This window comes from Phoca vitulina, unplaced genomic scaffold (genome assembly GCF_004348235.1).
Source record: "Phoca vitulina isolate PV1807 unplaced genomic scaffold, GSC_HSeal_1.0 scaffold50, whole genome shotgun sequence".
NCBI lineage: Eukaryota > Metazoa > Chordata > Mammalia > Carnivora > Phocidae > Phoca > Phoca vitulina.
In genome coordinates, this window is record NW_022589753.1 from 4,443,466 (window position 1) to 4,471,031 (window position 27,566).

The 27,566-nt window shown below is 44.3% G+C and overlaps 1 protein-coding gene across 6 annotated transcripts; it reads right to left on the reverse strand.

The window, feature by feature from the left end:
• Window positions 1–1,604: 1,604 nt before the first annotated feature.
• On the reverse strand, window positions 1,605–27,534 carry STX16 (syntaxin 16). Of its 6 annotated transcripts, none has more exons than XM_032387584.1 (9): window positions 26,691–27,534; window positions 18,824–18,835; window positions 11,882–11,989; window positions 11,369–11,509; window positions 10,288–10,453; window positions 9,125–9,216; window positions 8,424–8,567; window positions 7,116–7,196; window positions 1,605–4,644 (listed from the first exon to the last, which is right to left on the reverse strand). In XM_032387584.1, the coding sequence occupies exons 1-9, from the start codon at window positions 26,769–26,771 to the stop codon at window positions 4,540–4,542; spliced, it is 930 nt and encodes a 309-aa protein (XP_032243475.1). In that variant the 5' UTR covers window positions 26,772–27,534; the 3' UTR covers window positions 1,605–4,539. The 6 variants fall into 6 exon arrangements, with proteins under 6 accessions (XP_032243475.1, XP_032243473.1, XP_032243478.1 ...); XM_032387582.1 differs by having other exon boundaries at window positions 26,640–27,534; XM_032387587.1 differs by lacking the exon at window positions 26,691–27,534 and adding an exon at window positions 12,116–12,231.
• Between the last annotated feature and the right edge of the window lie 32 nt (window positions 27,535–27,566).

A 27,566-nucleotide genomic window follows, 5' to 3' on the forward strand; every position in this document is an offset into this window, starting at 1 on the left:
CTATGTACACACACCGCTAAGTTTCACTTGTAGCCACGATCAAATGAAGCAAGTTTGCCACCCCAAGTCCTAGGAGGCAACGGGAACTCACGGTAACTAATGGGTGAAGTAGTCCCCCTGCAGCCCTAACCTATCCTCCCTGCACCCGACGATCAGACGTCCCTCCTGTGAAGACACTACCAGACCTCTCCATCTGGTCCCCACAGGTTTTGACGAGAATAGGGGAGCCTGATGACCAAAATTAACCAAAATTAAGCCCGCATGTTAGAATAACATGCCATCCTACTAAATTTACCCACAAATTACGCCAGGCTCAGTGAGTCGTTTTGCTGTGGCGAGGAGAGACCAGGAAGAATTACAGGCTGCTCACATTCTGGGTGATGATCAGAGCTCCTAAAGGAGGTGCACTAAATTCAGCAGGGCCAATCTCTATGCAGCCCATCGTCCTCCATCAGTGCGGGCCTTCAGGAGGAGCCAGGCCGCGGCCCACGCTCCCGTGCCTCCGGGCCCGTCGCACCCGAGGGCCAGGACCGAGCCTGCGAAGCGCTCTGCTCCACAGCAACGTGTCCGATTCTACCTGCAAACACCTGCAGCGCCATTTCAAAAGGGAGCCACCAAACATCCAGTTGGAAGCCTGACCCATGACTGACCACTCAGGAGGCACACACACCCCCTGCGGAGCCTACGGTCCCTTCACACGCATCGCCACTTACACGGCTGTCCCGTCCAGGGTGGAGGGTTACTTCAAGGTTATCGCTGGTCAGAATGTTCTTGAGGCCTGCGGCAAACGTCTATCCTCTGAGGGGTGGGTTTGACGCTCGGACAGAGCCAGGGGCTTTTGAACAAGCTGGGGAGACAGAATTCCTAGCCAGAAAACAAGGAGCGCGCACAACAAGGGAAGGTCGCTCCCTCTGTGTGGTTCATCCACAGGCTCCGAAGGTAATTCAATCGCCCTGAGCAACAGGCACATCACAGGACGCGATGCCTGGCTTGCCAAGGGGACTCCTGGGAAGGCCCGCTCCCACGCAGTAAGGAGACTCGAAGACAGACCCCATCGTGCCTGGATGACGTGAAAGGTAATGCTTGGGTGACAAGGACCCACCCCGGCCTTTGAGGAGGAGACCGGACACGGGCACATTCAAGGTGTAAATACGGTCCTGACTCGGAGTTCAGCTGGCAAAGCCTATTCCTGAAGTGTTCAGTGTAATAGAATAAGAAACATCCAAAGTCACTTAGAAATTCAAGTCTCCCGGAGCCTGGCTGTAAGTAGGACTTCTCAGCAAGGCACACAGACTAAATTTTATTTGAAGATCTCCAAATGCTTCTGGGTATGTATATGAAGCATACATTTTCATAAGAAAAATAATTGTCTGCCTTTTCGGCAGTTTCCCTTTTGTATATTGGATAGCAGACAGATCGGTCCCTCTGCGAGCATCCGTTAGGCAGATGGATGGACTTTCAGACACTGAGGCAAGGCCTCAGACACAAAACAAATAGTCACTGGCCCAAACGATCACAGAATGGACCAGGCCCTCCCGTAACGCAGATGCATTTGAAGAAAACGTGAGCCCCATCGTTAAAATTAATACTAGGATTGCAGGATGTTCTTTAATCCGCATGATTGCTTTATTGTACAAAAAGTTTCCAGTAACAGTAAATTAGTTTTAAAAAAGGACAAAAAAAAGTCATTTTGGATAGAAGCGCTTCACTAATTGCTTTATTTAAGCACACAAGAAAAAAAGTCTTATCTGACCAATTAGGTTGGAAGGGTTTTATTACCTTTAAGAAGCCATTAGCTAGGATAAAACACTGAAAGCACTTGTGTCAAAACAAATAAATAATGCTCTCTCAATTAGCAGAGAAAGCGGTAAATCCGTTAAATTAGAGTCCTACACTGCTTCACGCCCATGGCGAGCCAGCAGCCCCCACCCCCAAATTAATACAACGAGAGACAGTAGATTTCAGTTACAGTCTCGGGAAAGACCAGGAGCTTTGGCGACCTGGCGGTAAACACGGACTTCTCTGCTCTCCAGTCCCATCCAAGGAGCCCGCCGAGGACACGCTGAAGGGGGCGGGTGTCCAGTGGCTGAGCCCGGGGATGCCCAGAAGCGGCTTTCCCTGCCGGCCCTCTTCTCTGCTCCCATCCCAGGTGAGGGGAGAGACCGGGCTGGCGAGCACTGCCCCCAGAGCCTGGCCGAGAGGGACGGCAATGGCTGTCCGCAGGAAAAGGAGCCCTGAGGTACCAGGACTCCATTACCACTCTTCTCTTACTTCCCCCAAGGCTGCTGATCTTTCCCTGATAAAGGCTCAAAAGAAAAATACAGTGTTTGCAGGAGCCGGGCAAGCCGGCGCCCAGGCTCTGGGGCCGCTTCCCGCTGTGGGACAAGGTCGTGGCAGCAGACGGCTGGGGCTTCCGCCGGCACCGCGCCGGCTTCAGACCGCTCGAGAGCCTTCACGTCTATTTAGATCTACTACTTTACCCAAACGGGGTTAGGGGGTGGGGAGCAAAAACCAACCCCAATCACCCCTATTAACTGAAAATAAATATAAATAAATGGTGATCCCTTCTTCTTTTTTTTTTTGGTGATCCTTTCTTAAAGGGTCACTTTCCTTCAAGGGTAAGACTGAGTACTTGAAAAGCTTCACCAGGGACCCAGTTCTGCCACTGTAGACCGTCAGGGAGGGAAGAGCTCGGACCCCCACAGCCCAGCTCCTGGGAGCAGTTGGTCTCGGGGAACACCTCGACTCTGCCACTGGATTCAAATCTGCTGTGAGTAGAGAAGGCCTAGAGCTATTCGCCTTCGAAGAATGTAGAAGCCCCACATTTCAGGGGTGATCAAGGAGGTGGTGGATTCGGATTGGCCGACCTTTTTTCCTAATAAATAATTGTTTGTCGGGGAATACCATGCGATTTCCTGAAATACCAGGGGCACCTCTAGATCATTCTATAGCCACATCAGTAATAAGGAAACCAGTGGCCGCCTGGAGTCACAAACGACTTGGGAAGGGAAGGCTGGGGCGTGGGTTTTAAGACCATGATCTGTTTGGACGACTTGAACCTCTGGACTTGAGTTTAAGTTTCTGGAAACAACTTTCAAGTCAATTCTAAAGAGACATTTTATGTGACTGATCCAAATAAAACATAGCACATTTAATGAAGTCATGCTCTTCTCAAACTTTTTAGGAGAGGTAAAAAACAATGGAAAAGCCATTGAAAATTATACAAAGACCTTAAAAAGATACTAGTGTCTCAAGACCCAATAAAACATGAACTTCAGCTTTCAAAGTTACCATCACTTTCCACATTATTCTACAGTTCCAGGAATATATTCGAGCACCATATTGATAATAGGTAAGTAAACGGCAAAGTCCTGCTTTGGCGATCTGATTCATGTTCACAGAAATGAGGGATTTCCTAATCCAGATTTTCACAATCTGCGGGAACATGCCTACTTTCTGGGCATGTTAAGCAGCAGTGGAAGAGCCGATAAATCATACCACTGGTGGAATATTTTACTTTGAAATGGAGTGATGTTTGGTTAATAATTTGAGATCCACTAATCCTAAATGGGGTGACCCATTTAGAATGGCCTGTGTGTAAATTCACAGTTCATTAAATGGTGTCTGGTTTGAACAGGCCATTATGTGGTTAGTATATAAGTAATGGATTGAGCAAGGACGGCTGGGGACGAGTACAGGGACACACTGGCTGATTCTGGTGACTTTCATGACACTGCCCATCTTCCATTTGCATGTTTTCATGTGAGGTCGGTTCAAATCACCAACTTTTAAGTTTAGGTGGTTTTGTTAGTAACCCCTTTTGGTTTACAGTAGAAAATGCAGGGCACAGATTCTAGATGAGGAATAGTCCATTTACAATTAATTTAAACTTATGAAGCTGTTTTAACTGGCCCATCTAAATGTGTTAATTAACATCAATGATGGTTTCTTATTTTTCACACTTTGTTACTCTGATCATTAACAGTGATGGAAAAGCTAAATTAAGTTAATGGGGAACGGATTATAAATTCTTAAAGGACTTCTCAGTTTGTTTTCAACTGGAAAATACACAGAGAAAGATGAAGAGGCATTTTTGCCTCTACTCACAAATTTTTTGGTACCAAATTTCTTAAAAACCAGATGGTTTTTAAAAACTTTTTCCAAAAATTATTTTAACATGCCGCTCCGACATGAAGCTAAAAAAACAGCATATGCATGTACAGTATCGACCAGCTTGTGGGGTGCCTGTAAACATTCAACTCATTTTCTCTTTCTAAAAAAAATAGATATTATAACTGATGACACAGCTCAATCTCTATTCTGCAGCGGTATCAAAGGTCCTTAAATTCTTGACAATGAAGGGAAACCAGAAGCCCATTCCCTCTGCTTGAGCACGACTGCGACGAGGAGTCCAGGCCAGCGCTCGCTGCCCCCACGCGGTCCTCGGTCCACAGCCCGCGCCTCTGCTGCGCCCGCACGGCGGCCGAGCCCCTGGCGCCCGGGAGTCCACGCGGGCGGCACACGCAGCCCCACAGACGCCTAGCGAGACTTCACGCCGATGAGGACAACAATGAGGACAATGATGATGACAAATAATATTAAAATCACAAGCATCTTCCGATTCTTCTTTTGATACTGCTCTGCCTACAGAGAGAGGGGAAAAAGGCCGTCATTTTCCCAAAAATCCAAAACCAAGCCTCGCTTGTTTCCAGTCCTGGGCTTGTAGTTCTACGTGCACGACCGGTCCCTCTGCTACAGGCCACATCACATCATCATAATCCCTTCCACCAATTCAAGCAAACTGAATCATCGTGAGTGGACGCCCTCCACGATGCTGGAGCTACCTCGTGACCTAGTTACCCTGGACGCACAGCGGCGCGGGGCCGGGACCCACCACTAAGACAAAGGCTGGGAGGAGTCCGAGCCTCTGCCTCAGCACCAGGTGGACCTGCTTCTCCTCCTCCTTCCACTGACTGTGATGAACCACTCTTTCAAGGACAGCCTCCCATTTCTGGACACAGTTGTTCGGATGAACGCATACCTCCTTCACGATGACCTCAAACATCGGCTAAGGTTACCCCCGCCAGAGTGTAGGGAACTGACGGCCCCCCGGAGTGGTATTTTCTGCCTCCCCTGATGTTGGGAACAAGAACACACTCCTCCTCTGACACAGGAATGGGAAAGCGTGCCCCACGGGTCTCAAGTGCAGAAAGAACCTCCCTGAGATCATCTCTCGCTGTGCTTCTGCTGCCCCGACAGACAGGAGCTTCCAGAGCTCAGCACCCGCTGCACTCCTCACCTGCAAACATCAGCCTGGAGGCCCCGGCGGGGCTGGGGGAGGGGGGCACGCCCTCAGTCACACCCCTGCTGTGCACAGACGCAAAATGCCCCACCTGGGTTCCCAGAGACTGACCAGAGACAGGAGAGCGGACAAGGAGGGAGTCTCGAGGGTGTCGCTCACCACGTCCAGGGATAGCACGCCCCATCCTTCCCCAGGCGGTGCTTTCACAGGGAAGGACACGAAGGGCACAGCTTGATGGAAACGTCTAAGAATATCCAATCTCTTCCGTTTTACTTCCGTGGTCCCCACCAACCTTCTGACTGGTAGTTCTGTTTTCCTAAGTGAGCCTACACACCCACTGGGAGCCACTCATCAACCAGGAGGAAACATCAGGACAGACAGGCTAACCCGTCTTGAGAGTCCGCCCCGTGTGAAGTCGCTCCCAAGGCTCAATCTTCCTCGGATGAGGTGACTGCCAAGGAAACGGCCAGCCACGCCACTGACAGCAAGGTGACTTGAGAGATAAGACGGAGCATGCTTACTTTTCTAATAAGGAACCCAGAACACCAGGGAAGCCAATACTAAATGATATACTTTAAAGCCTCTGAAGATGATTTATAAAGTAGAACCTAAAACAAAATTTCTAGTTCCCACTAGATTTGTACACTCCTGTAGAGAAAGCTCTGCCCTTTATCTGTGCTTTATTACAAAACATGTTTCGCTAGTTTTTATTTAAGAAACTTCAAAACCAATGCATAATTCAACAGCATATCAGGAACTGGGTATTATAGAGTGGGAAACTCAAGTTAGTTATCACTCTTTTCATACACAAGGCTTGGCAGCAAAATGAATCTAAATGCTCAATAAGCCCTCTGCCTGCCCGAGGCAGGCCTTTTCCTTCCACCATGTGTTGGAGTCTCATCCACGCCCTGTGCGGCAGCGAGCACACAGAAGGGAGAGTGAAGGGTTCCTGGTCAGACCTCGGTAGGTCTCCCTTTCTGTAAACCTGACATCATTGTCAGACGGGGCCGCCCCCGCCACAGAGAGCAACTGGCTCCAGAACAGCGACAGGGCAGTCCATTCGTGGACTGGAAAAACGCTCATTATACGGCTACAAATATCACAGGGTCTCAAAGCTACAAGGAAATGGATAGAATTTATTTTATTTGCGAAGTATTAGCATTCCTTTTAAAGAAAACATGCACCCAATTATATGCGAGATCCACTCGGCAGCATATGTATGTTTCTCATCACTGATGACAAGATTTCTAAGACGCTTTCCGGTTATTTTTAACAAGTATCACGAAAGATATTCCGGAAATAGCTACCTTATTAGCGAAGAGTAAGAGAGCTACTCTCACTTCAACAAACCATTCTTTTCTCAAGGTAGCACACAGATATACTGCGGTAATTAAAAGGGAAAATGAGATTTTTATCTGCTCCAAAAGGATCCTCCACCAGCAATTCATCAGAAATGTGTCACAGCAAGAGACCTGAGTCAGCGCAACAACAAGTAGACAGAATGTTCAACACACGTCTAGCAAACACCCATTCCCTTGATTTCCTACAACAAGAAGATTCAAAGAATGAAAATAATTTATGAAAGGAAGAAGTGCCCAATTCCTTTATAATTTCCTGTCACAGAAGGGACTTCTCAGCAATTTCAAATCCAAGCGCCAAGCGCCCCTGGAGTCACTCCCTGCAGTAGGGTGACAAGGCCCCCCGTGGCTGGCGCCGACCACACTGACACGACTCCCCTGCACGCCTGGCCCCCGAGAGCCCCTCCTCTGAGTCCTGGGCATCTGAGAGCAGCTCCTCAAACACACGATGTTACCTTGTGAAGCTGCTTCAGGCCGTCCTCGGTCTTCATACAGGACTGCTCGACATTATAGTCAATCCTATCGAGGACGGTACCCTGGGTGAGAAATGACAGTTACAGACGACCAACGACCGCAACTGGGAACACGGAACCGCAGACATCATTATCCACAGGATTATCTGTTTTACTTAACCGCTGCTGGAAAGGTACACACGGAAAGCTCTGGAATCCATCATCAAGCAATATGAGGCACTCAATGGCAGAGTGCCGTGTAAGTTACAATAAAGTCTAACTCATGAGAAAGAAATACTGACAAATTGAGGTTTCTTTTTTGGATTTAGCCACTCTAAGATATGCCATACTCAGACTTACTGGGGTTTTAAGCAATATACGGTTCAGTGGAAATAGGCTCTGAGAGGCGAAGGGCTGACTTCTGTGCCCATGTGCTGCTTAAATACTTGGATTCAAGTAAGCAGAGAACGCTGGTTAAGCTAGACCCAGTTATGATTAGGCCTGGAAATTGACTATCACGTCTGTAAACGTCAACACGGGTTTCCATGGGCCAGAGCAGAGATGGTGAGCTCCAATCCACCATGTAAAATTACACGTTTGCCTCAAGGAGAATTTTGTTTTTAATTGTTTAATCTGTCGGTTCAAACAGAAAGAAGGGAACACCAGGCTATGCGGAGGAACAGGGCTCTTAATGGAACATGCTGTATCAGAGGAGATAGCAAGAGCAGTTCCTTGGGAACCGCAGGAGTAATTACTGTAACTAGATCTTCCATGGCCTCAACACTCCATTGTGCAGCTGGTTGCAGGGGGATCAGGACCCAAATCCCTGCTGGCAAGATAATAAAATACCCTAATCAGATTGTAACAGTGAACAAACAATTTAATTCTACTTGAAAGCTAGTGGTTCCAGTTGCCCTTACACAATAACCTGCCAAAATTAGAAGGGAAACCTTATCTACTGCCAGAATCATTGCTGAGTGGGGGCAGAACCCACCAGACCCCCAAAGTAGGGTGGTCCCACGAGCGTCCTTGGAGTATGGGCAGAGAATATGAGACCTTCCACTGATATTTATTTTTTACTTAAAAAAATAAAAGGTTATCAGTAATTTTATAGGGAATGACATTAGTATACGCATATAACGTGCACACACGTATCTATGTAAGTGTATAAGCACACACACGTATATACAGACGTACATGGGGGGAGTAGGGTCAAATTTTGTTTCCCGACACAAATGCCGAATCAACAGTCTCCAGAAGGGCCAGATGTCACGGCAGGAAACTCAATGATGAGGAAGGTAAACCACGCACCTGCTCCACAATCATTGCTCCTAAATCCCTAAATATCTCATTCAGGTCTGAAATGGACTGCACGATCTGGCGAATCTCCCGCTCCCTCTCCTCCACCATCAGTGTGTTCTGCTCCACCAGCACCAGCTGGTCATCCGTAAAACCCTAGCAAAACAAAAAGTACAGGATCTGTATGTTAGATTCTCTTCTCCCCCCACCAGAAAGGTATGGTGTACCATTGCAGATGTCATTTAAAGAATGAATTGTGAAAATACTTCTATAAAGCACATAAACACAACACATAAGCACTTATTTTTCCCTCACAGGAAAGATCCAAATTCCTAAAACAAGCAGGATCTAAAGCACTAGGGCCCAAGCAGGGGACACAAAGAGAACCCCCGTCTGCAGCTACACAGGGCTGGGCAGCAAAACCACCGGAAATAACCCTGCGCTTCTCTGGGTTCTTCCCAACGTGCGGTGTGCAGACTGCTCTCCCGAAGGTTCTGGAAGGCAGATGACAAGGCCTCCTCGCAGCCTACACAAAGGAAGAAACAGTATGGCCCCCATGACTGTTCTTCCACCTGCTGCAAAAACTACTCGATGGACGTACAAGTCAAGCCGCGCTGACCCACTGGCATTGCACAGAAGTTACAGGGCTATGGAGAGAAGGAACAGAACGGAGCGCAAACGCACAGCAGTCAGTCTTGCAGCCCCTCACGTACCCGATCGTAAAGAGTATTATCGTCTCCATCATCCATTAGCAGTACTGATGTATCAAAAAAATGCTGGGCTCTTTCCTCCCGATTCTTCATGCCTGTCATAGACAGGAATTCACTTTACTCGAATATGTAAACCATCCTGGTTACCGTTCCACCATTAAAAAGGGGAAATCTAGAGTAAAACTCAACAGTCAAAATGGAGATACTCTCAGCTTTAAAAGAAGCCTATCTCCAACAGCGGTGGGGGGAGAATAAAGGGTTATAAACAGATAACAATATGCAAGCACTGGGGGTTATTCAAGACAAAAATCACACTATAAATGTGTACAATTCACTTGCTGCCAAGTGAGTGACAAAATGACACTTAAAACCATCTGAGAATCTCTAAGTGAGGCAGAAATATTTAATCTAACTGCTGTTACAAAACATTTTTTTAAAAAATCAATATTTCTCTCTAGAAGCATCTTTAGTAACAATTCCAAACGGTCCTAATCAAATTTTAGAAGTAATGAAATTAAAATACAAATATGCCAGTTGTCAGAGGGAGGGGGAACTACTTTTTTTTTTTTTTTTTTTTTTTTTGAGTATGTGGGGATATTATTGATTACAATGGCAAGAAAGGAAAACCCAGCTTATAAGGTAATTCGAATGCGGATGTGGCCAAAACCGGACTTCCCACTGTCTGGAAGAAAAGGTAGGCTGAGTGGGTCACTAGGGCCAACCAGCAAGCAGCCAGTGGTTCAACTACTCCCAGAAAAGGTTTTCAGGCACTCAAATACTTCAGTTGTTATGTAAATATAAAGCTTTCCTGTGATTACAACTTATTTCACCTACTTGTTAGCAGCTCCCCCCGACCCAGCATCTGGAAAGCCACAGGTTGTATAAATGGGCTTTAAGCTGGACACAGAGTAAGCTGTGCTTTGCTGCCTGTGAGCTATTCCCACAGCCCGTTCCTGGCCTAGGCCTGGGCAGCCTTTCACGTGGGGGCGGGGCTTCCGTCTGCTCTAGAAGATGTGCGAATGTGCCCAAGGGGTAACGATGGAGGGGAGAGGAGGAAACGGAGATCTAGCAGCAAAAAAGAAGGATGGAAACAAAAAGTAGTCCGTGGTCCTAGTGCTGGAACTCTGAGGACTCAAAATCCCTTAAAGCAGCCCGGTGACACTCACGTTTGAGGTAGCCCGACTGTGCGCGCCTGAAGCTGGTGGACAGCTCCTGCAGAGCCTGGGCCAGGGAGGCCACCACGTTGCGAAGCAGCCGCTCCTCCTGCTCGGAGCAGGCCCTGCGGGCCCGGCTGGGCAGAGCCTGCACCGCTCGCTGGCACCTGTGGAAGAGCTGGGAGAACAAGCCCACGGCTCACAGCAGGCCGGGAGGGAGCCCCGAGTGCTAGCCCCTCCGCACTCACGGGTCCCAGAGACATCAACTGCTCTGTGCACACAGTCGGGCGTCGGGCAAGGGGACCAGATCAAAGTCATCAGAGGCCTCCTTTACACCCACAGAAAGACTGAACCAGATGTGAACAGAGGCGGGGCGCAGGGCACACGTTCTTAGGCTCCGTCATCACGTGTTGCTCTGTTGTTGTGATCGTCTCATTTAATCCCTATCACCACCTTGGGGCAGGTATTAGTATTACTGTTCCCATTTTATAGATGAGAACACCAGAGTCTGAGGGATTCGAAGAGAACCACGGTGTTGTTACCCTGCTAAGATCCAGGATTCGAACATTCCAACACCCAGGGCTTTCCCACAGCACCTGGCCCCTCTACTGGTGATCAGAACCAGGAGACATAAACAAAAAAAAAAAATGTAAAACACTAAAGTTCACACACTAGTCATTATTATTTAAAAATTACTCAAATTGAACATTTTACAAGGAATTTTTCCAGGATACTAAGTTCCTCGAGGATACTAATATACTCAAGTCTAGGGCAACAGCTCCCAATCTTTTCCAATTATGAGGACCATTTTTTAACATGAATAATATGAATAATTTATAAGCACTAGTATACAATAAAAGTTACACATTTTAAAATCAGTCCATGGTGGTATCTATCAGCAACAGAGAAAACAGTCCCCATTCACTAAGACACATGCTGCTTCCTGGGGGAGCTCGGCCTCACGTCCCTTTGTGAACTTGGGGTTGGGAAGTGCGATCTGATTTAGAGTCTGTAGCACGTTATGGCTTTCGAGAGGGTCATGAGAAGGCTGGGAAATGCCCATGCCCACCTGGGGACCCATTTCCATCCTCACCTGAGTGATCTCTTGGGTGGTTATTTCAATGGCATGCTCTTGCTCACTGCTGTCATCCAGGGTGGGTCTGTTTAAATGCTGGTCATGAAGGCTGGCTAATTCCTTCATCTTCTGTTTAATCCGGCCAACATCATACTGTATCTAAACAAATGAAATCACCAGGACTCCACTGATGCCTGCCAGGCATCTGTCTGCCTCCTAGACAATTAGCTACACTCGAGTACAGAGTTCAGGCTTCAGCCAACTTGTAGGCTCACTGATGCATGAGCAACTTTTAATCCGAATACCACTCCTCGTTATACAGCATTTCAACTTCTCTCTATAATCCAGGTAGTTGCTCCTAACGCCAAGATCACTAACACACACACCCTTTCTTGTGGTGTGTGAACTGAATAAACCTAAAGCAAAAGATTTCCAGGGACATGCATCAGTTTTTATGGCAGATATCTTAACAAATGTCGGCATCATAATTACTTAAAGAAATAAGAAGTATGAAACTAACATTCGACTTACTTCATCCACTCCATCCAGCCATCTAGGAGGTGACCGTTTGGTGACACCAACTGCTGCTTCTGGATCTAAGCTAATGCCTGACACCAGAGCCATACGGTCATCAGCAAGCTACAGGGAAATAAAGGGGCAGTAAAACAGATTACTCAGATTCCACTTTGACAAGCATGTTCTTACACCCTCTTAAATGTCGCTCCCTAAGAAGGCAAAAAAAAATGTAGGAGTAAGTGCACTTGCCTGATCATAAGCTTGCTCTGATACTGCTAGGATTTGGGACTGTTTTCCTATCTTTTCATGCACCAGTTCTTAATTTTCTTGGACATACTTGTGAACATGAATTTGACTTGATCTGGCTATAGAAATGTAATAAAGAAAATCAACAAAAGATCCTTAACAGAAAGACCTCTTAGTACTAGTACTACGTATGACAAGATGGCATGAACCTTAAAAGTTAATGTGATCAGATTCAAGTTTAAAAAAAATACTAGGCTACAAATGGAACTCACAGAAAATGTTCAATAGGAGCAAGGTTCACTTACACACATTTAGCTTATTTTGGAAATGGGGCTGATCCAGTTATCTTGGTCACAAGATCATTAACCGTGTGTTAAAATGTGTGAAAGAACTGCCTAAAACGATTAGCAAATTACCCACCATTTGGCAAAAGCAATCCTGAAAAACCTCAATGCAATCCTGACTGCCGCTTCCTTTCTTCAGCTCAATGTCCACAGGCAACGTTTTCACTTATTTTGAAATGATACCGAGAGCTCCCGCTGATTTTCCCTGTGTAAGACACTGCCTCAGAAAGCCTTGAAGATGGGGAGGGCGATCATAGGTCTGGCCTGGTTAAGCTGTTCTCTTGCCTGGAGGCAGTGAACAGGTTTAAAGAATCTTGAGGTACCCTCCGGAGCTCAGAATTTATAATTGCCAGTTTCCAAAGACCCAAATGATGATCAAAAAATAATGCAAAACAGTATATAAAAGTCTTGTGCAGGTAATACTTTGTAAATTTTCTAAATCATACAGCAGAATTGGGTGAAGAATTTATATTGCTTTTCTTCCCCCTTCCTTGCATTTATCTAAATTTATTTTTTCATTCATTCAGCAAATACTTGTTTGCTTTCCTAATAAAGGAACAAGGCAAAATTTAAAAATCCACAGATAAAGGGAAAAAAAAACAGAACATAAGGAACAACCTACATTAAAAAAATTCTTCAAGTAATAAGCCCTAAATCCTGAACAGTTTATAGCAAAATTCCCACAGGCAAACTGGAGTCTTGCATCTGCTCCCTGCCCCCCGCCACCCCCCTCGCCCAGTTTTGCCCCCATGGGCTTGGGGCATTCTGTGTGTTCACGGATCACACCGCGTGCAATGACCACACCGAAGGGACCAGAATCCTCATAACTGCTCCCAGAGCGTCTGTGAGTCGTGATTAAGTCACCAGCATTCTGCTGCCACGTGGACCCTACAGGACCACAGTGTCATCTCAGGTCGTAAACAAATGGTGTGTCATCCAACCTGCACGATCTGGGGCTGAGTCCATGAAGCGGTAATCCTCAACCACGGCCACGCTGTTTGTTTTTAAGAGTTCCCTAATAGGGATCTTATATTCTTTTTATTGTTTTAGTCCTCACAGAAATTAGATGAGCTAGGAACTATTATTCCAATCTATAAATGAGGAAATTGAAACTCAGAAAAGTTAAGTAGCTTGCCCAAGGTCACAAAGCTATGATGGGACAGATTAAAACCCGGTCGGCTGACACCGGAAGCCCCATCTACTCCATAAGCTGCCCATCACTTTGGCAGGCCCGTGAAATATAACTGCAATTTGCTAAGAAAACAAATCAGGACAACAAGCCTTCAGATTGAAACACCACCAGGAAACAGAGTCCTCAGCCCCAGTCCCCACCAGTGGGACCCGGGACCACAGGTCAGGCTCCCAGGGAGCGCACATGCGTCAACAGAAAGTGGCCTCCCTCACTGACCCTCCGAGGGTGCGGCCACGAGGGTCAGACCTCACCCTAGACAGAGCAGGAACAGACAGCGAGAAGCAGAGCTGCTTATTCCTCAACCTCCTGCTCCAAAGTCACCAAAAAGTACGCAACCTTGTGCAGGGCACAGTGACCAAGGGACCAACCACACACACAGCAGGTGCTGGACACAGAGCTGTGCGCCCACTGGAGCAGAACTTGAACCTAAACCTCCAGCTCTTGATACAAAGCAAAACCCAAAATTGCTAAGGTGCCTCTTCACGAGCCACACTACTTCCACGATACTGGCTTATTATCTAATCCACTATATTTTATTATTGTATCATTTTCAATAGAGTAATCATTTGTTTTATTTATGGCTTTTAAACTCATGCTCTTACTTTGTACTGTTTTTACAAATATATTAAACTAGAAAAGATACAGAGATGGTATTTATCTAAATTTATCTGGATAGTAATTAGTATCACTTTATCTGAAACAAATAAGAAATTGTCCAATGAGAAAAGTCAGTTGAAGTGGATTCACCTCTTTCTTAAGAGAGTTGTGTTCCCCCCCCAAATGCATATAAATTAAGACTGGGGTAAACACAGTCTCTTTAAATGTTCTAAGGAAGCCTGCTAATGAAGAGATCCTTACCCGAAGGGGACAGATGCCAACACACCAAGCTGGCCCTAGCATCTCCCACACTGTATCAGGGTTTTGCCAACTTGAAATGTGGGAAAATTTGTCCCCTTTATAACACAGAGTATAGCCATAGCTCATCATGAAAAAGAAATTCAGCAGTACTCAGATGAAATGTATCATTTATCAGTATGATTTTAAAATTTAAAAAACCATGTTCTTTTGAGAAGAGTAAACATAATTGAAGAGAAATGTCAATTATTTGAAACAGGAACAAATATGAACATTAAAAAATATATTTTAAATGCAAAACAATCACCCTTTCAGTTTCAGAAACCTCACTTCACATTTGAAAATATGTTTTCTTATTTTTTTAAGACCCAGGACATATCAGTTTTCAAGCTGCCATTCTAGCTAATACAGGCTTTAAAAAATTGCCAGATTTTTAATTCTCTTTACTCATCCTTGCTGAATTTCAACTTAGTCCCTTCTCTGAATATAGGATACTGGTCTTTAAAGCTTTTCTTAAATGAACTTGTGTTTCCGAAGTAAAATACCTTCCCTATTTTTTAAATTAAAAAATTTTTTTAGTAAAAATTGTACTTATGAGAATTAAGAATTTCAGAATTGTCTCTGATTTGTGGTTCTGTCCTCCTAGAACTGTGGGGGTATGCGACCCTAACCTAGGGTTGCCAACACAGGAAAATTCCAACAGAAGCTCAAAATAGCACACCCAAAAGGCTTCTTACTAGTCTCACTAAAGTTATCTTTTGCCCTTGATCCACTTTAGATGTTGACATTCGTCCCTTTAAAGAGCACCAGACAGTATGGACAAGTTCTTGATCTATGGAAGGAACGCGCATACACATATACTCTTATAAATCTGGCTGCCCCAAATACAGAGCCTCTCTACTCTTAGAAAACCCCGCCTTTACGAGAAGGCTGATGTAGTGTATGGTAAGATTAAGGACACAGCAAAGCCTCTGCTGAGATTAGCATAGTCAGCACACTCCCCTCCCACCCCCCACCCCACATCTACAAAAAAAATAATAAACTAAGTTCAGTCATAATGCATTGGTAACAAGAAACAATACTGACAATTCTGGGTTGTTTGTGGCAATGAACATTTAGAAAGTCTAGAAGGGACGCTGAAAATTACAGCCTGGCCACTCTCGCTTCCAGGTGAGACGATCTAGGAGTGTGTATGATGAAGTCAGGCCACAGGCATAACTCGGGGGGCTCAGACGGCTCGAGGACTTTGCTGATAGACAATTAGGCTTAAGAAATCTCAAATTTTTGAGGGAGTGAATAAGCACATGGATAAAAGAGAATCAAGGGATGTCAGCACTCCTGTGTGCTTTTAAAAATCTGTGGTACTTTTAAAATAGTGATTACTTTTTCTGGTTATGAAACAATAAATGTTCAAAATATACACTTTTTTAAATGTACAAAAAATATAGAAATAAAAACTCAGAGAATCATACCATCCAGATATAAATGCTGCTAGTTTCACTGATTTTCCTTTCTTCTCCTTAAAAAAAAAAATCAGTAGGGAGCAATGATGGCCTGCATTGTCGGTGCTACCCTTCCACTGAATTGATCTCTGTACCCCAACAAGTCTTTGGAGGGGACTGCCCCCCCTTGTACAAATAGGGACGCTGAGCCTCTGCCTCCTCCCCCCACCACCGGCTCCCCCATGATAGAGACTTTCTCAGCAGGTGACCAGTGGGCCCAGCCTGTGGCCCCCGTGTCCCCACTGTATCACTCCACCCTGCCCAGGCTATGTGGTTTGAGAACTTGACATTTACTTCTTGTAATTTTTTATTATGTCCTATTATGAATTTTAAAACCCAACAGCTTGGGAGATGACTTTGTTATTGGAGGGGAAGTAGATTAGAGCAGGGAGCAAAGGAGAGGGCCAGATCTTCTCTGGGTAAGAGAGTAAATGGTGGGTGGGCTTCCTCCTTAGGGATACCTCACTTGGTACTTCTGGAGAAGGAAGAAGAGCGGTATCCCCAGGGTGCAGATTTCCAAACTGATTTAAGCAGGAGAATGACGATCTAATGTGGACCCACTGCAGGATGCCACCAGATGAGATGGCTTTACTCTGGGAGACCCAAGGGATGCAGTCAGGAAAGTCTGCTCAGGCCTCAACTACAAAGGGGTGGGCTTCCATCTACCTCATGCCCAGAACTGGGAGGTCACTCTCACTATCCCCAGAAGGCACTGATTCAAAGCCCCACTGCAGCTCTGGTGAAGCAAGGCTCTGGACACCATTCCCAAACATCCCCAGCTCCTAACTCAGCACCTGGGGACTTAATAGTAATAAATATACAATTATAATTAGCTGAGTAAATAAAATACAATTCTGGAAGCTACACTTCATAAAAGATATAATGGTTCTGGACAAAGGACATGAAGGACCAAGTGAAGTGCTCAAGAGGACGAGGTGGCCATGTGTACCCAGAACGGAGATTGGACTTGGAGTCTGGAGAATTCCAACAGCATGTGAGCTGTGTGTGGCGAAGGGGCTCTCCAAGCAGGGTCTCTGGTGACAGAATGTGGAGAGCCCCTTTAAACACCCAGAAGCTAAGAAGAAAACTGTTAGTTCCTACAGTGGAAGTAGGAAAGACTGGAAATCGGCTCAGAGGGCAGACCCCTAAGTAACATGACTTTAGATACGCCCCTCGTGTGTAAAGCGGTCAATGCTTCTTCAACCTACGTTGTTCTGTTGTTATTTGTCCCCCGTGGCACACTTCCTTTTGGGGGCCACAAGCCCCACATCTCCAAACTGTTCAGGAAAGGGGAACATCTATTCTACAAGGCCTCCTCTTGAAGGCCCCAGGCTTTAATGCCGTTCGAGTCTGGGCAGCAAACCCATGGGCATCCTGCCCGCCTCGCCCCAGAGATGCTTCACGTCACTGTGTGTGCGCTGCAGTGACTTCTTCTTTCTCCTGGGCCCAGGGCCCAGGCCCAGGCCAGGTGCTGGCAGGGAGGCCACAGTACCTGGCTCAGTGAGCTACCCGCTTAAGGGTAGCTGTTTTTAAAATCCTAATTGTTTTTTAATGACAAAAGTAATACATGCACGTGTTTTAAAAATAGACATCCAACCTAAGAAAAGGGCAAGCAATAGAAAGGAAGTTTCTCCTCCATCCCAGACTTTTCCTGGAAGGTGTCCACTGTGAACTGTTCATTGTGTCTCTTCAGAAATCTTCTAAGTATACACAAGCGTCAGTGTGAGTTCTTCTTCTCAAAATCAGAAACAGAGAGAGCGGGAATCACATCGTGCACGCTATCTGGCACCAGACTCCTTCGCACGTAGCGACGGGTCTGGGAGCTCAGTCGGCTGCGGCCCTCAGGGACGGGCTGCGCTCTTTAAGAGGGATGGAGAATCAAGATGCTATCTATCTCATTTATTTAACCGGTTCTCGATGAAGGATATTCAGGTTGTTCCCCGTCTGTTGCTATTATCAACCAGTTAAAAAAAGATTTTAGAGCTTACGGGTAGATCTTAATCTTCTAGTTAGGAGCCCCACCAGTTTTGAAGACAGTCACCCTAATCCCAGCTCACTGGTCAGACTTCTAAATTAAAACAAACAAAACCAACGCCCCCCATTACTCTTTTTAAAAGGTCTACCCTCAGGAAAAATATTTTTACCCCTTCACCGCTGAAACGAGTAATGGAGACACAAAATGGACAGCCACAGTTCAATCTCCTTTTTCCTCGACCCTTTCATTAGAGCTTCTAGAATAAAGTGCTGTGAATAAGCACCCTCTCCATCTTCCAGGTGAACTGTTAGTAATTCAGGAAAAGGCCAAAAGTGTGCTGCTGGGAAGGGGGCAGAAAGCGGACCCTGCAATGCCAAGCTCAGGGAGCACACACGTTGGGTCACTGGTTTCACCCCAAACACAGGGGCTGTGAAGCCTCCTCGGCAGGTCCGCGGGGTCTGAGCCCTCCTTCCTTCAGTCCCTCCCCAGACATCATGTCCTTCTGCACTCCACATGAGTTACACACATAATCCTAAAGACAATCCGGTTTTTTGGAAGTTCAAGAAAAGGCTCAACCTTTACTGTTGCCAAAGTGGAGACACTTCCTAAGAGCAGTAAATAATAGTTCCTTAAACCCTTCTCTAAACCACCAATTTACCTGGTGTGAAAGCATATTAAATAAATCCTGAGGATTAAATTGTTAAGCACAACAATTATAAGTAATCAAAATAAACGCTAAAATATATATAAGCTCTATTAGCATTCTGTATATGACCAAAGACTTCAGAAAAAAACAGACATAATTTTATTAACTAACATACAAAAATATTCAAAACACAATACCTCATCCAGCTCCTGAAGAGTTATGTTTTTCCCATCAGTCCCATCCAGTTAGGGATAGCAAAGAGAAAAGAAGGATGGGGACAGACAGATAAGGTATGGTCAGTTGAGAAAACACTTTGATCTTAAGCAACTCAAAAGTTAACTAAAAATAAAGAGCCACTAACCCAGGCATTTAAAAAATCTCCCCCTTTTGATTGTTCCTTTTTTTAAAAAAAGCTACATCAATATACATATTTTTTTTTTATTTACTGTGATTGTTGTTTCGGCGAATGAGATAGGAAACAATAAATAGTTGTAAAAATTAAAATACAATAAAGCAAATAAAATACACTTGCTTTAATTTCACTAAAATATAATGCCAATCTGTTTTATAAATATAAAATATCACACACAATATTCTAAATTTCCCTTAGGAAGATAAAATAAGAAAGCAAAGCTAAAATGCAGTTTTACCATGTCAAGTAAGTGCATATTTTAGCATGTAAATCAGCCCTACAAATGCAGCAAAATTAGAAGATGAACAACCCACAAAAATCGTCCATGGCTGTATTCAGATAATATTTCAGTGACCACATATGTAAGGTCTCTACAAATTCAATCCCGCAGACAGGGCTTTATCCGTGGTAATAAGCAAGCCGAGAAACCATTCTTCCCCGGAGAGAGACACAGGTGGTAAAAGAAAAGAAAAACTCTTCCCATTTGCTTGCCATATATTATTATCAGTCTAGAAAGCACACAGTTATTTATAAAGCTATTAGAAAAGCAAGTAAACAAAACAAAACAAAAAGATAAGGAGAGATTTATTTTTTAAGGGGGGTAGGAAGGAAGAAGCACCGGCAGCCAGAGGATTAAGTTTCAATTTAAAACTAAAGGTCCTTTTTCAGATCAACATGGTACTCTATCTTCTGAACAGATATTTACTAATGATGGATAATCTAAACAACTAGGTCTTTTTTTCTTTTCTGCAGTATTGATCAGTGAAATAATTAGTGGTAAATTTCAATAATCAACTGTGTGGTTTTTTTTATGCTTAGCAGTAAATTTAGAAAATTAAAAAACATAACTTCCTTATTTAAAAATTAATAGTGCAAATGAAACTGGTCTATCAGGGCCAAAATATTATTAAACAATGACAGTAATAAAAAGTGTAATCAAGCAATATTCCTCCATGTAAAAATTCAATTAGCTGACATTATAGAAAGCTGAAAGTCCTCTTCACTCCTCCTACAATTTGCTATGAGAGCAAAGAGAACTGTATTTATATACACACCCTGCCATAATAGTAGTACTAGAAGAGTTTAATAGAGAAGATAGTGTCAAATGGAAATCTGATTTAATTACCTTTTACTTTAAAAAGAAAAAAAGAAAATGTTTGTATTTTTTAAAAGCTTTAACATTTTCATCAAGAAAGCACTGAAATGTTTTTATTAATAAAACAAGGCACAGGGCAAACCCCTAACTTCGGTATCCCAGTCTGTCCATCTGCCTGTTCTGCAGCGGCTCCTTGGCATCGAATCTTTGAACGAAGTATTACTGCAAACCTCGGTTAGGATCTCTGCTACAGGACAGACTGTCCTCCTGGATTATTAACCAAGCACACACCCTGATCTTTTGGTTTCTACAATTATTAGTTGATAAGAGGTGAAATCAGAATCACAGGCTAGATAAGACTCTGTTGCAAATAAGAAAACTAAGCTTCAAAAATGTATAAATCCATTTCCCCAAAGTCCCAGAGCTTAATGGCTGAGATGAGGACAGAGCCAGGTGTTCAGGCCTCCTTCCACCCCACCTACCAGCATCTTTAATTTTATTAACAATTCAGGGAATTACTAGCCATAGGCAGCTACTACCATACCACATCGGGAATTAAATTCAGAAGGTCATCTTTTCAAAGAGTCACCCCCGCCCCATTTTGCTACTTAAAAATAGAAGGCCTTCAAAACTCCCCCAGCCACCAAATTACCAGAAAATTCTGTCAAGACCCAAATTAAAACATTTAGAATTACCATCAGGAAAAACCAAAATGCAGCCAAATGAAAATACGCTGCTACACATCATCACCTTCTAAATCTTTATAATGTCTAAATCTAGGTTTCTGACCTGCCCATGGCATATAATCAAGCAAATATTGAAAACTCCAAGCAGCATGTGTAATTTATAGTCTAAAGAACTTTCTACATAAAACTGAAAAGTAAGTGGAAACCCATCTGTGTTTACTCAGGAAGTCTGGGAAAGTTGAGCAAACTGAGTTGGAAGTACAGGTCTATGCTATAGTGCTATTTACTTTATTTCCGTTACTGCCCAAATAAAAGTTTGCTTCACTTTTATCCAACAAAGTACCCTTATTCTCAAGTAAGCCTCACTGCTCAAAGGGAATCTTTAGAGGCAGGAAAGCAAATGGATCTAAAGAGAAATATACAATGATTTCATACTTGGATTCTAAAGACAGAGAATTAATTTTCCAACAGACTCGGTGTCGACTAGAACCTTCAATATGCTGGTAAAAATGGACTCTGTATGGTTGTAAACTGAGATACAGAAGATGCTAGCCTAGTGTAAGAAAAAGAAAAAAAAAAAAAAAAAAGATTTAAACAATGGGTCGTTCCCGTTTCCAGGACCTGCACCACGAGTCCTGGAAAGGCAGCCAAGCACTGCTGTGGCCCAGTGGGTTAGCACAGGGCTCTGGGGCCAGGGTCGCCGAAGGCCCCATCCCGGCACCCTGACTCGCCAGGTGGGTGACACTCCTGCAAACCTTAGTTCCCTCATCTGTATCATGAGAAAAACAACAGCACCTAGGTGACAGCTCTGTGAGGATGAAATGAGGCCGCACATGGAAAGCGCCCACATGCCCACAGCCCAGCGCCAGGCACACAGGAAGCGCTCGGTAAATCTTGGCAAATATTACAGTCAAGACTGAAGAAGGACTTTAGACTTCTTACAACCTTAGTTAATCCTGAGTTATCTTTTTTCCCCCTAAAGCACACAATGTTTTATTAAAAATAATGTGCTAGTTTCAAACTAATCTAAGACCAATTAACTCCAGCTTCCATTTATAGATTATGCATTATTTTCAAGCAGAGGATAGATCAGGCGGTAAACCCTAACAAGTAGCTCCAATTCCTCTATTAGATCCATTCCCGATCAAAGGCAATCACACAGGTCCTACAGCACCTAATCAGATCGGAACAGCAACTCAACAACTACTTTTCATTCATTCATTTAAGACTTTACACGTTTTTTGGAACGATTATTTTACTTTGTAAATTCATTTCAGCTCCTTAAAGCCAAGCTGCCTGTAACTGCTTGAATGAAGTGGTGCCTTAAAACCTGCACTTGGCCAAAACAACGTCAAAGTTATTTCTGCAAAGTACTGAAGCTGCTTCCCAGGATTTCTGCGTGACACTGGGCTAACGGGGCACAGTGATGTTGTTGACTCCTCCTTTTCAAATGAGAGCTAGGGCTGTGTGCCTGGGTCAGAAGACACCGTGTATTGAAACAGAACTCAAGAAAGCACTGTTGAATCCATACAGCCCCTAGAAATCACCTAACTCAAACCCCTCAACTTATAAATAAGGCAAAAGATGTCGGAAGGGTTTAAAAAGCTTGCCTACAGACACGTTCTGGGTCAGCCACAGAGCACGACGTAACCCTAAAGAGGTAACCCTAAATTCCCAGACTTCGAGTCCAGCGCTCTTTCCTTTATTTCACACCTGCCCTGAGGCACAACAGCGATGGGGATGCGACACTGAGGCTCAAACACAATGAATGAGAAATGGCAACCACGGCATTGTGCTCCATGTCTAAAAATCAAACCCCAGTCTGTTTCTAACAATTAGTTTTACTAGTACCAATACAAGCAAAAACACAATTAAGTAGAATTTTGTTCAGCTCTGGGTGCTAAACTTGAAAAAGCATGCAGAAACACTAGGTTTCATTCATAGGCAAGAAACTTAACCAGGCTGTCTGAGCCGGGACTGCTGAGCTAGAAAAAGCTCTCGGCAACGCAAAGGCTGCAGGGTTATCATGCAGAAGAAGGAAGAGGCTTCCCGTGTCAGAGACCCCGAGGGCCAGAACCAGAGCTAGGACCACAGGATACGAGGTACAGAGTTGGGGTTCATACGGGCAAAGACTTTTTTTGGTAGCACAAGAGGTGGAATGACCGGCTGCTGGAATTTCCTACAGCCATCACAGAATGTGGCCAAGGAAGGGAGGCATTGGGGTTATCATAGAGGGGATGTCGGGTCAAGGACCTTTAGGTCTCTGCTGGCCCTGGGGACTTTGTTTTGTCGCTGTACATCCTCCTTAAATTCCTGCTTAGCTGTGACATATTTGTCTGAACGCTGCACAAACCTGTTTTGGTATGCATGTATGTCGGTACACACAAGAAGCCCACCGTCACCACCACCCAACTTGGTTTTTTTTTCCCCTCAAACTAGGATGCAAAAAAAAAAAGCATGTTTAAGTTTCTTGAATGATACTGCTTTAGGTGTACTTTGTTTTGAGGTGTGTGAGATACACACATGCATACAACTTGACGATTTCCACAGCTTTTTACTTAAATAAGGATGTGAATGTTCAGATTTAAAACTTGAAAAAAAAAAACCCCAACACCCCCCCAACCTATCAGTTCAGTGTGATTTATTGATTTAATTTGGGTTGTGTGTGAGGTAACAAACACACACTGAAATCAACATCTGCAGCTTTTTCTTCTAACTAGGAACTAGAAATTTCAGGTTATGATTTTTTAAATTAAGTTAAACTCTAACATTTAGTTGCTTCCTTTTTAATTACCTAAGTTTTACATATTTATAAATTGTCTCCTTTTATTTTACTCACGTTTTTAATGACCTGTATATCTTTTAAGTTTTTATTTATAATTTTTCAAACATACAGAAAAGTATGTAAAATGGTATGTCACCCCACATATTCCTCAATAGGCTTAACAATCAGTAATATTTTGCCTTATTTATTTCATTCATGGGGGGTTAAGGATACAAAAAAGTGGCATTTTAACATTTTACTACTAAACATCTCAGTAGGTATCTCTAATAAAATTAACAAAATTAATTATAATTAGTTTAATTAATAATTTCTTAAATCACCTAAAACCCAATCCATGTTCAAATTTAACAGCTATGATTTTCTTTGATTTGCTACATGGTTTTGAAATTTGCAATTCAGAAATGAGGTGTTAACATTTCTATGAGCTAAACATGCAGTGAAAAACACTGCTTAAGTTATTTGATAAAGTTTTAAAAAATTGTGTTAGACATGGCTTTCCCCCCAAAATGTTTATAGCACTTTTCCAACTTCCCTAAAAGTCGAAAGAATTATACCCTCTACTTAGTCATGTTAACATTTTGCCATGTTTGATTTTGTGTGTGTGCAGAATAGTTTCTGTTGAATCAGTTGTAAGCAAACTGAAGAGGTAATACTTTGCCCCTAAACGCTTCAGAAAAATCTGACATGCCCTGTGTTTTTTTAATGTACACAATTAAAAATATGAATCTGTGTTTTCTTTTTAAATTCTAACTTAAGCTAACCATTTTTGTTTAATTGCAAATTCTATTTTTTAGATCCTCTGAATTGACTACAAGGATATTTTACATGATCTGACTGCCTACAATATGAGAAAGATTTCAAATAGACTAAGCATGTAATATTTTAAATGGTAAAATATATAGAAAATATTTTTAATGTTCTGACTTAGATGTGTACATTTAGTCTGATCCAGAAATCTATTTTCAAGAAATTGTCTGAGTTTGCTATACATATCTGTACCTTTTGTTGACATATCTATTTTTCCAAATTGTATACTCCAGCTATCCATATTTAATTATCTGCCTTAGCTTATACATATATTTTTTAATTGCCTAACTTAGAAAACCATTTAAAAAATCTGTTTGACTTAAAGATGCACTTTTAAAAAGCTGCCCGGCTTAGACACCAGGTTTTTAATCTGTCTGACTTAATGATTAATAATAATAATAATAAAAGTTTCAGGTTACCCAACGGTTCAGGGTGTTTTGAACCTTACACGATTAAAAATTTAAAAGCAAACAACGTTCTTCAATAAATTAAAACCGGTAACTTAGAAAAATTAATGCGAGTTTTAGTTCTGTGGGGTTTTTTTCCCCATCAGGAGCATAAAATCAAGCCATGTAAGGAATATGCAATTTTCACATCTTATTTGAAAAAACTAAAGTTCCATTGAGGAGTTTTATTCATTCGGTTTCTACTCTCTAATTCTTGGCTTATTTCAGCACCTTCTTTCCAAAATCAGCAATGGAATTAGCCCATGTCCATTTACACTTATTTCAGTATAATGCCATTTCTTTAGTTAAATGCAGAAAAAACCTTCAAGTTCTTAAGTAAATAAAAATCTAAACACATTCCATCCCTGTTTTCTATGCTTTTAGACCTGACTTTACACGATTTTATTTCTCAAACTATTCACACGGCTTAAAATAGCTTTTCTGTAGGAGCAATACAGCCAAAGACATTTGCTACTTGTGATTTACAAAAAGGAAAAACCGTCTTTGTGGACGCTCTTTCAATAACCAAGACACATGACATGATTTTTCTGAAGCATTCAGTAAAGTCATAAAGGAAAAAAATTAAAAGGCAATATGGTCCGTAAGGGGTGAAATAAGTGTGAGATCCCCAAAGCTGTATATTTCAAGTATAATCCCTGAGAGTCTGGTTTTGGGGTGACTTTATTTCCCTCCTCCATCAAGCCTGTCTCCTGCCTGTCTACAGCAAGGAGCCCCCCCCCCATGCCAACTAGTTTCATAAGTTCCCTTTTCAATTTAAGGTATTCCAAAGCTAATCATCGCCTTGCATAGACCATCCATACCCGTCCCCTTATCTATCAGAGCAAGAAAGAGCAAGAAACTGAAGCTCAGAAAGGGAAAGCAGACCTCATCAAAAACAAACAAAACCACCTCAGTCATCTTCCCAGGCACTCCCTAGAACAGATTCTACCACTGGGCTAAAGAAAGGTTCACGTTAATTAAATAAAAAAACCTGTGCTATTTTGAAGGTTAATTTTCACATACACACCATGTTTTTTTTTTTTTTTTTTGAAAAGTTCGAATGGAGGGAAAAGCTTAATTTCCTGTGTGGGAAATGGAAAACGAAGGACCTAGCACCTTACAGTCTCACAAACACGAGCCCCCAGGAAAAACAGTGAGGCAATTATTCATAGGGAACGCGGCCACACCGAGGGCGGTGAGGCCATTAAAAGAAAACGGGTGGGGAAAAAAAACACAACAAAACCAAAAACAAAACACAACACACACACACACACACAGAAAAACCCACGGCTTCCTCATTTTGGGGGAGGGTGTCGTTCATTTGCAAGGATTTGGGTTCTGCGAGCCTGCAACCCGGCCATTAGGACCAAAGTGAGGCCCCGTGTGGGGGTGGGGGGTGGGGGGAGGGGGGCTGAAACAAAACGAAACAAAAAGGCTTCAGAAAGGCCCCAATTTCCCCCAATCTTCGTGTTAAAACATATGTAAATCGGAGGCGGCCAGTCGTGCGGTGACGACCGCGGCGGGGGTGGGGTGGGGGGAGGGTTGCGGAAGTGAGGAGGGGAGGGCAAGGCAGGGGTGGAGCAGGGGCCTAAAACTGTTTTCTCCCCGGCCGGGGTTGTAGGCGTCCCCGGACCCTAGCCGGGGGACCTTGCACTTCCGCTCACTCTTAGTCTTATTACTCTTACTTCTTTTTTTAAACAGAGAGACAGACAGAGACAGACAGACAGGCAGAGCCGCAGCGCACACGGTGCGCGTGTCGGAGAGGCCGCCGGGAGACTCACCGCAGCAATGCTACGTGAATGCAGAGGGCTGGAGGTGGTGTGACTACTCACTTGCTCGGCTAACAGCTGCCGGTTTTGGATGGAATTATTCCGCAACAACAAGAAAGCGTCGGTTAAACGCCTGGTGGCCATGTCTCACCCTTTGTGACCCCCCTCTCAGGGGCCCCCGCCCACTGATAGTCCTGGTTTGTTCACTTTCTCTCTCTTGGCCTGGCCCGGGCGGCCCACCCTGCACGGAAACCTCTCTGGACAAGGCCTCAAGCCAAACAGTTGCAGCTTTGCGCCTCGCCAAAGCGCGGAGACCCCTCCCCAAATAACCACCTAGGCTTTCCAATTGTCTGACTCCCCCTACTCAAGGCCTGCCTTCGATCTCTAAGCACTTAAATCCCCCCAATCCTTGCCTAGCTAGCCAACGTCCCAGAGACCCCACCCCAATCCAACCTTGGATCTACAAGCGTCTAACTCGCCAATCCGGCTCTGGACTGGGAGGCCCTGAAGCCCCCTACCCCCCTTTAGTCTCTGAGACCCCCAAGGGTCTGTGCCCCCTACCCCTAACTGGGCTCACACGCGTCTAGGCCGTGCCCTGAGGCCTGCCTCTGACTCAGTTTCCCCACCAGAGGCCTGGCCCAGGCCTCCTTTGGACAACCCGGGACAGGCCTGGGCCCTCAACTCCAGGGGCGCCGGGCCCTCCCTTCCTGGGCCTTGGGGGAGCCTGCTAAAGGCCCGGGCCCGACCTCCTGACCCCTTCCCTTTCTGGGCGGCCTGGTCCTCCACTGCTACAGCGGCCTGCCGGCCTCCAGGAGGGCAGCAGGGCCTGCCTCCCCGGCCTCCTCACTCCTCTTCTCCGGCTCCCTCCATCCCCGGATCTGACTGCAGCTCAGCCCCGGGCCGTTTCCGTGCTGTGGTCCCGGGTTCTGGCGTCCCCCC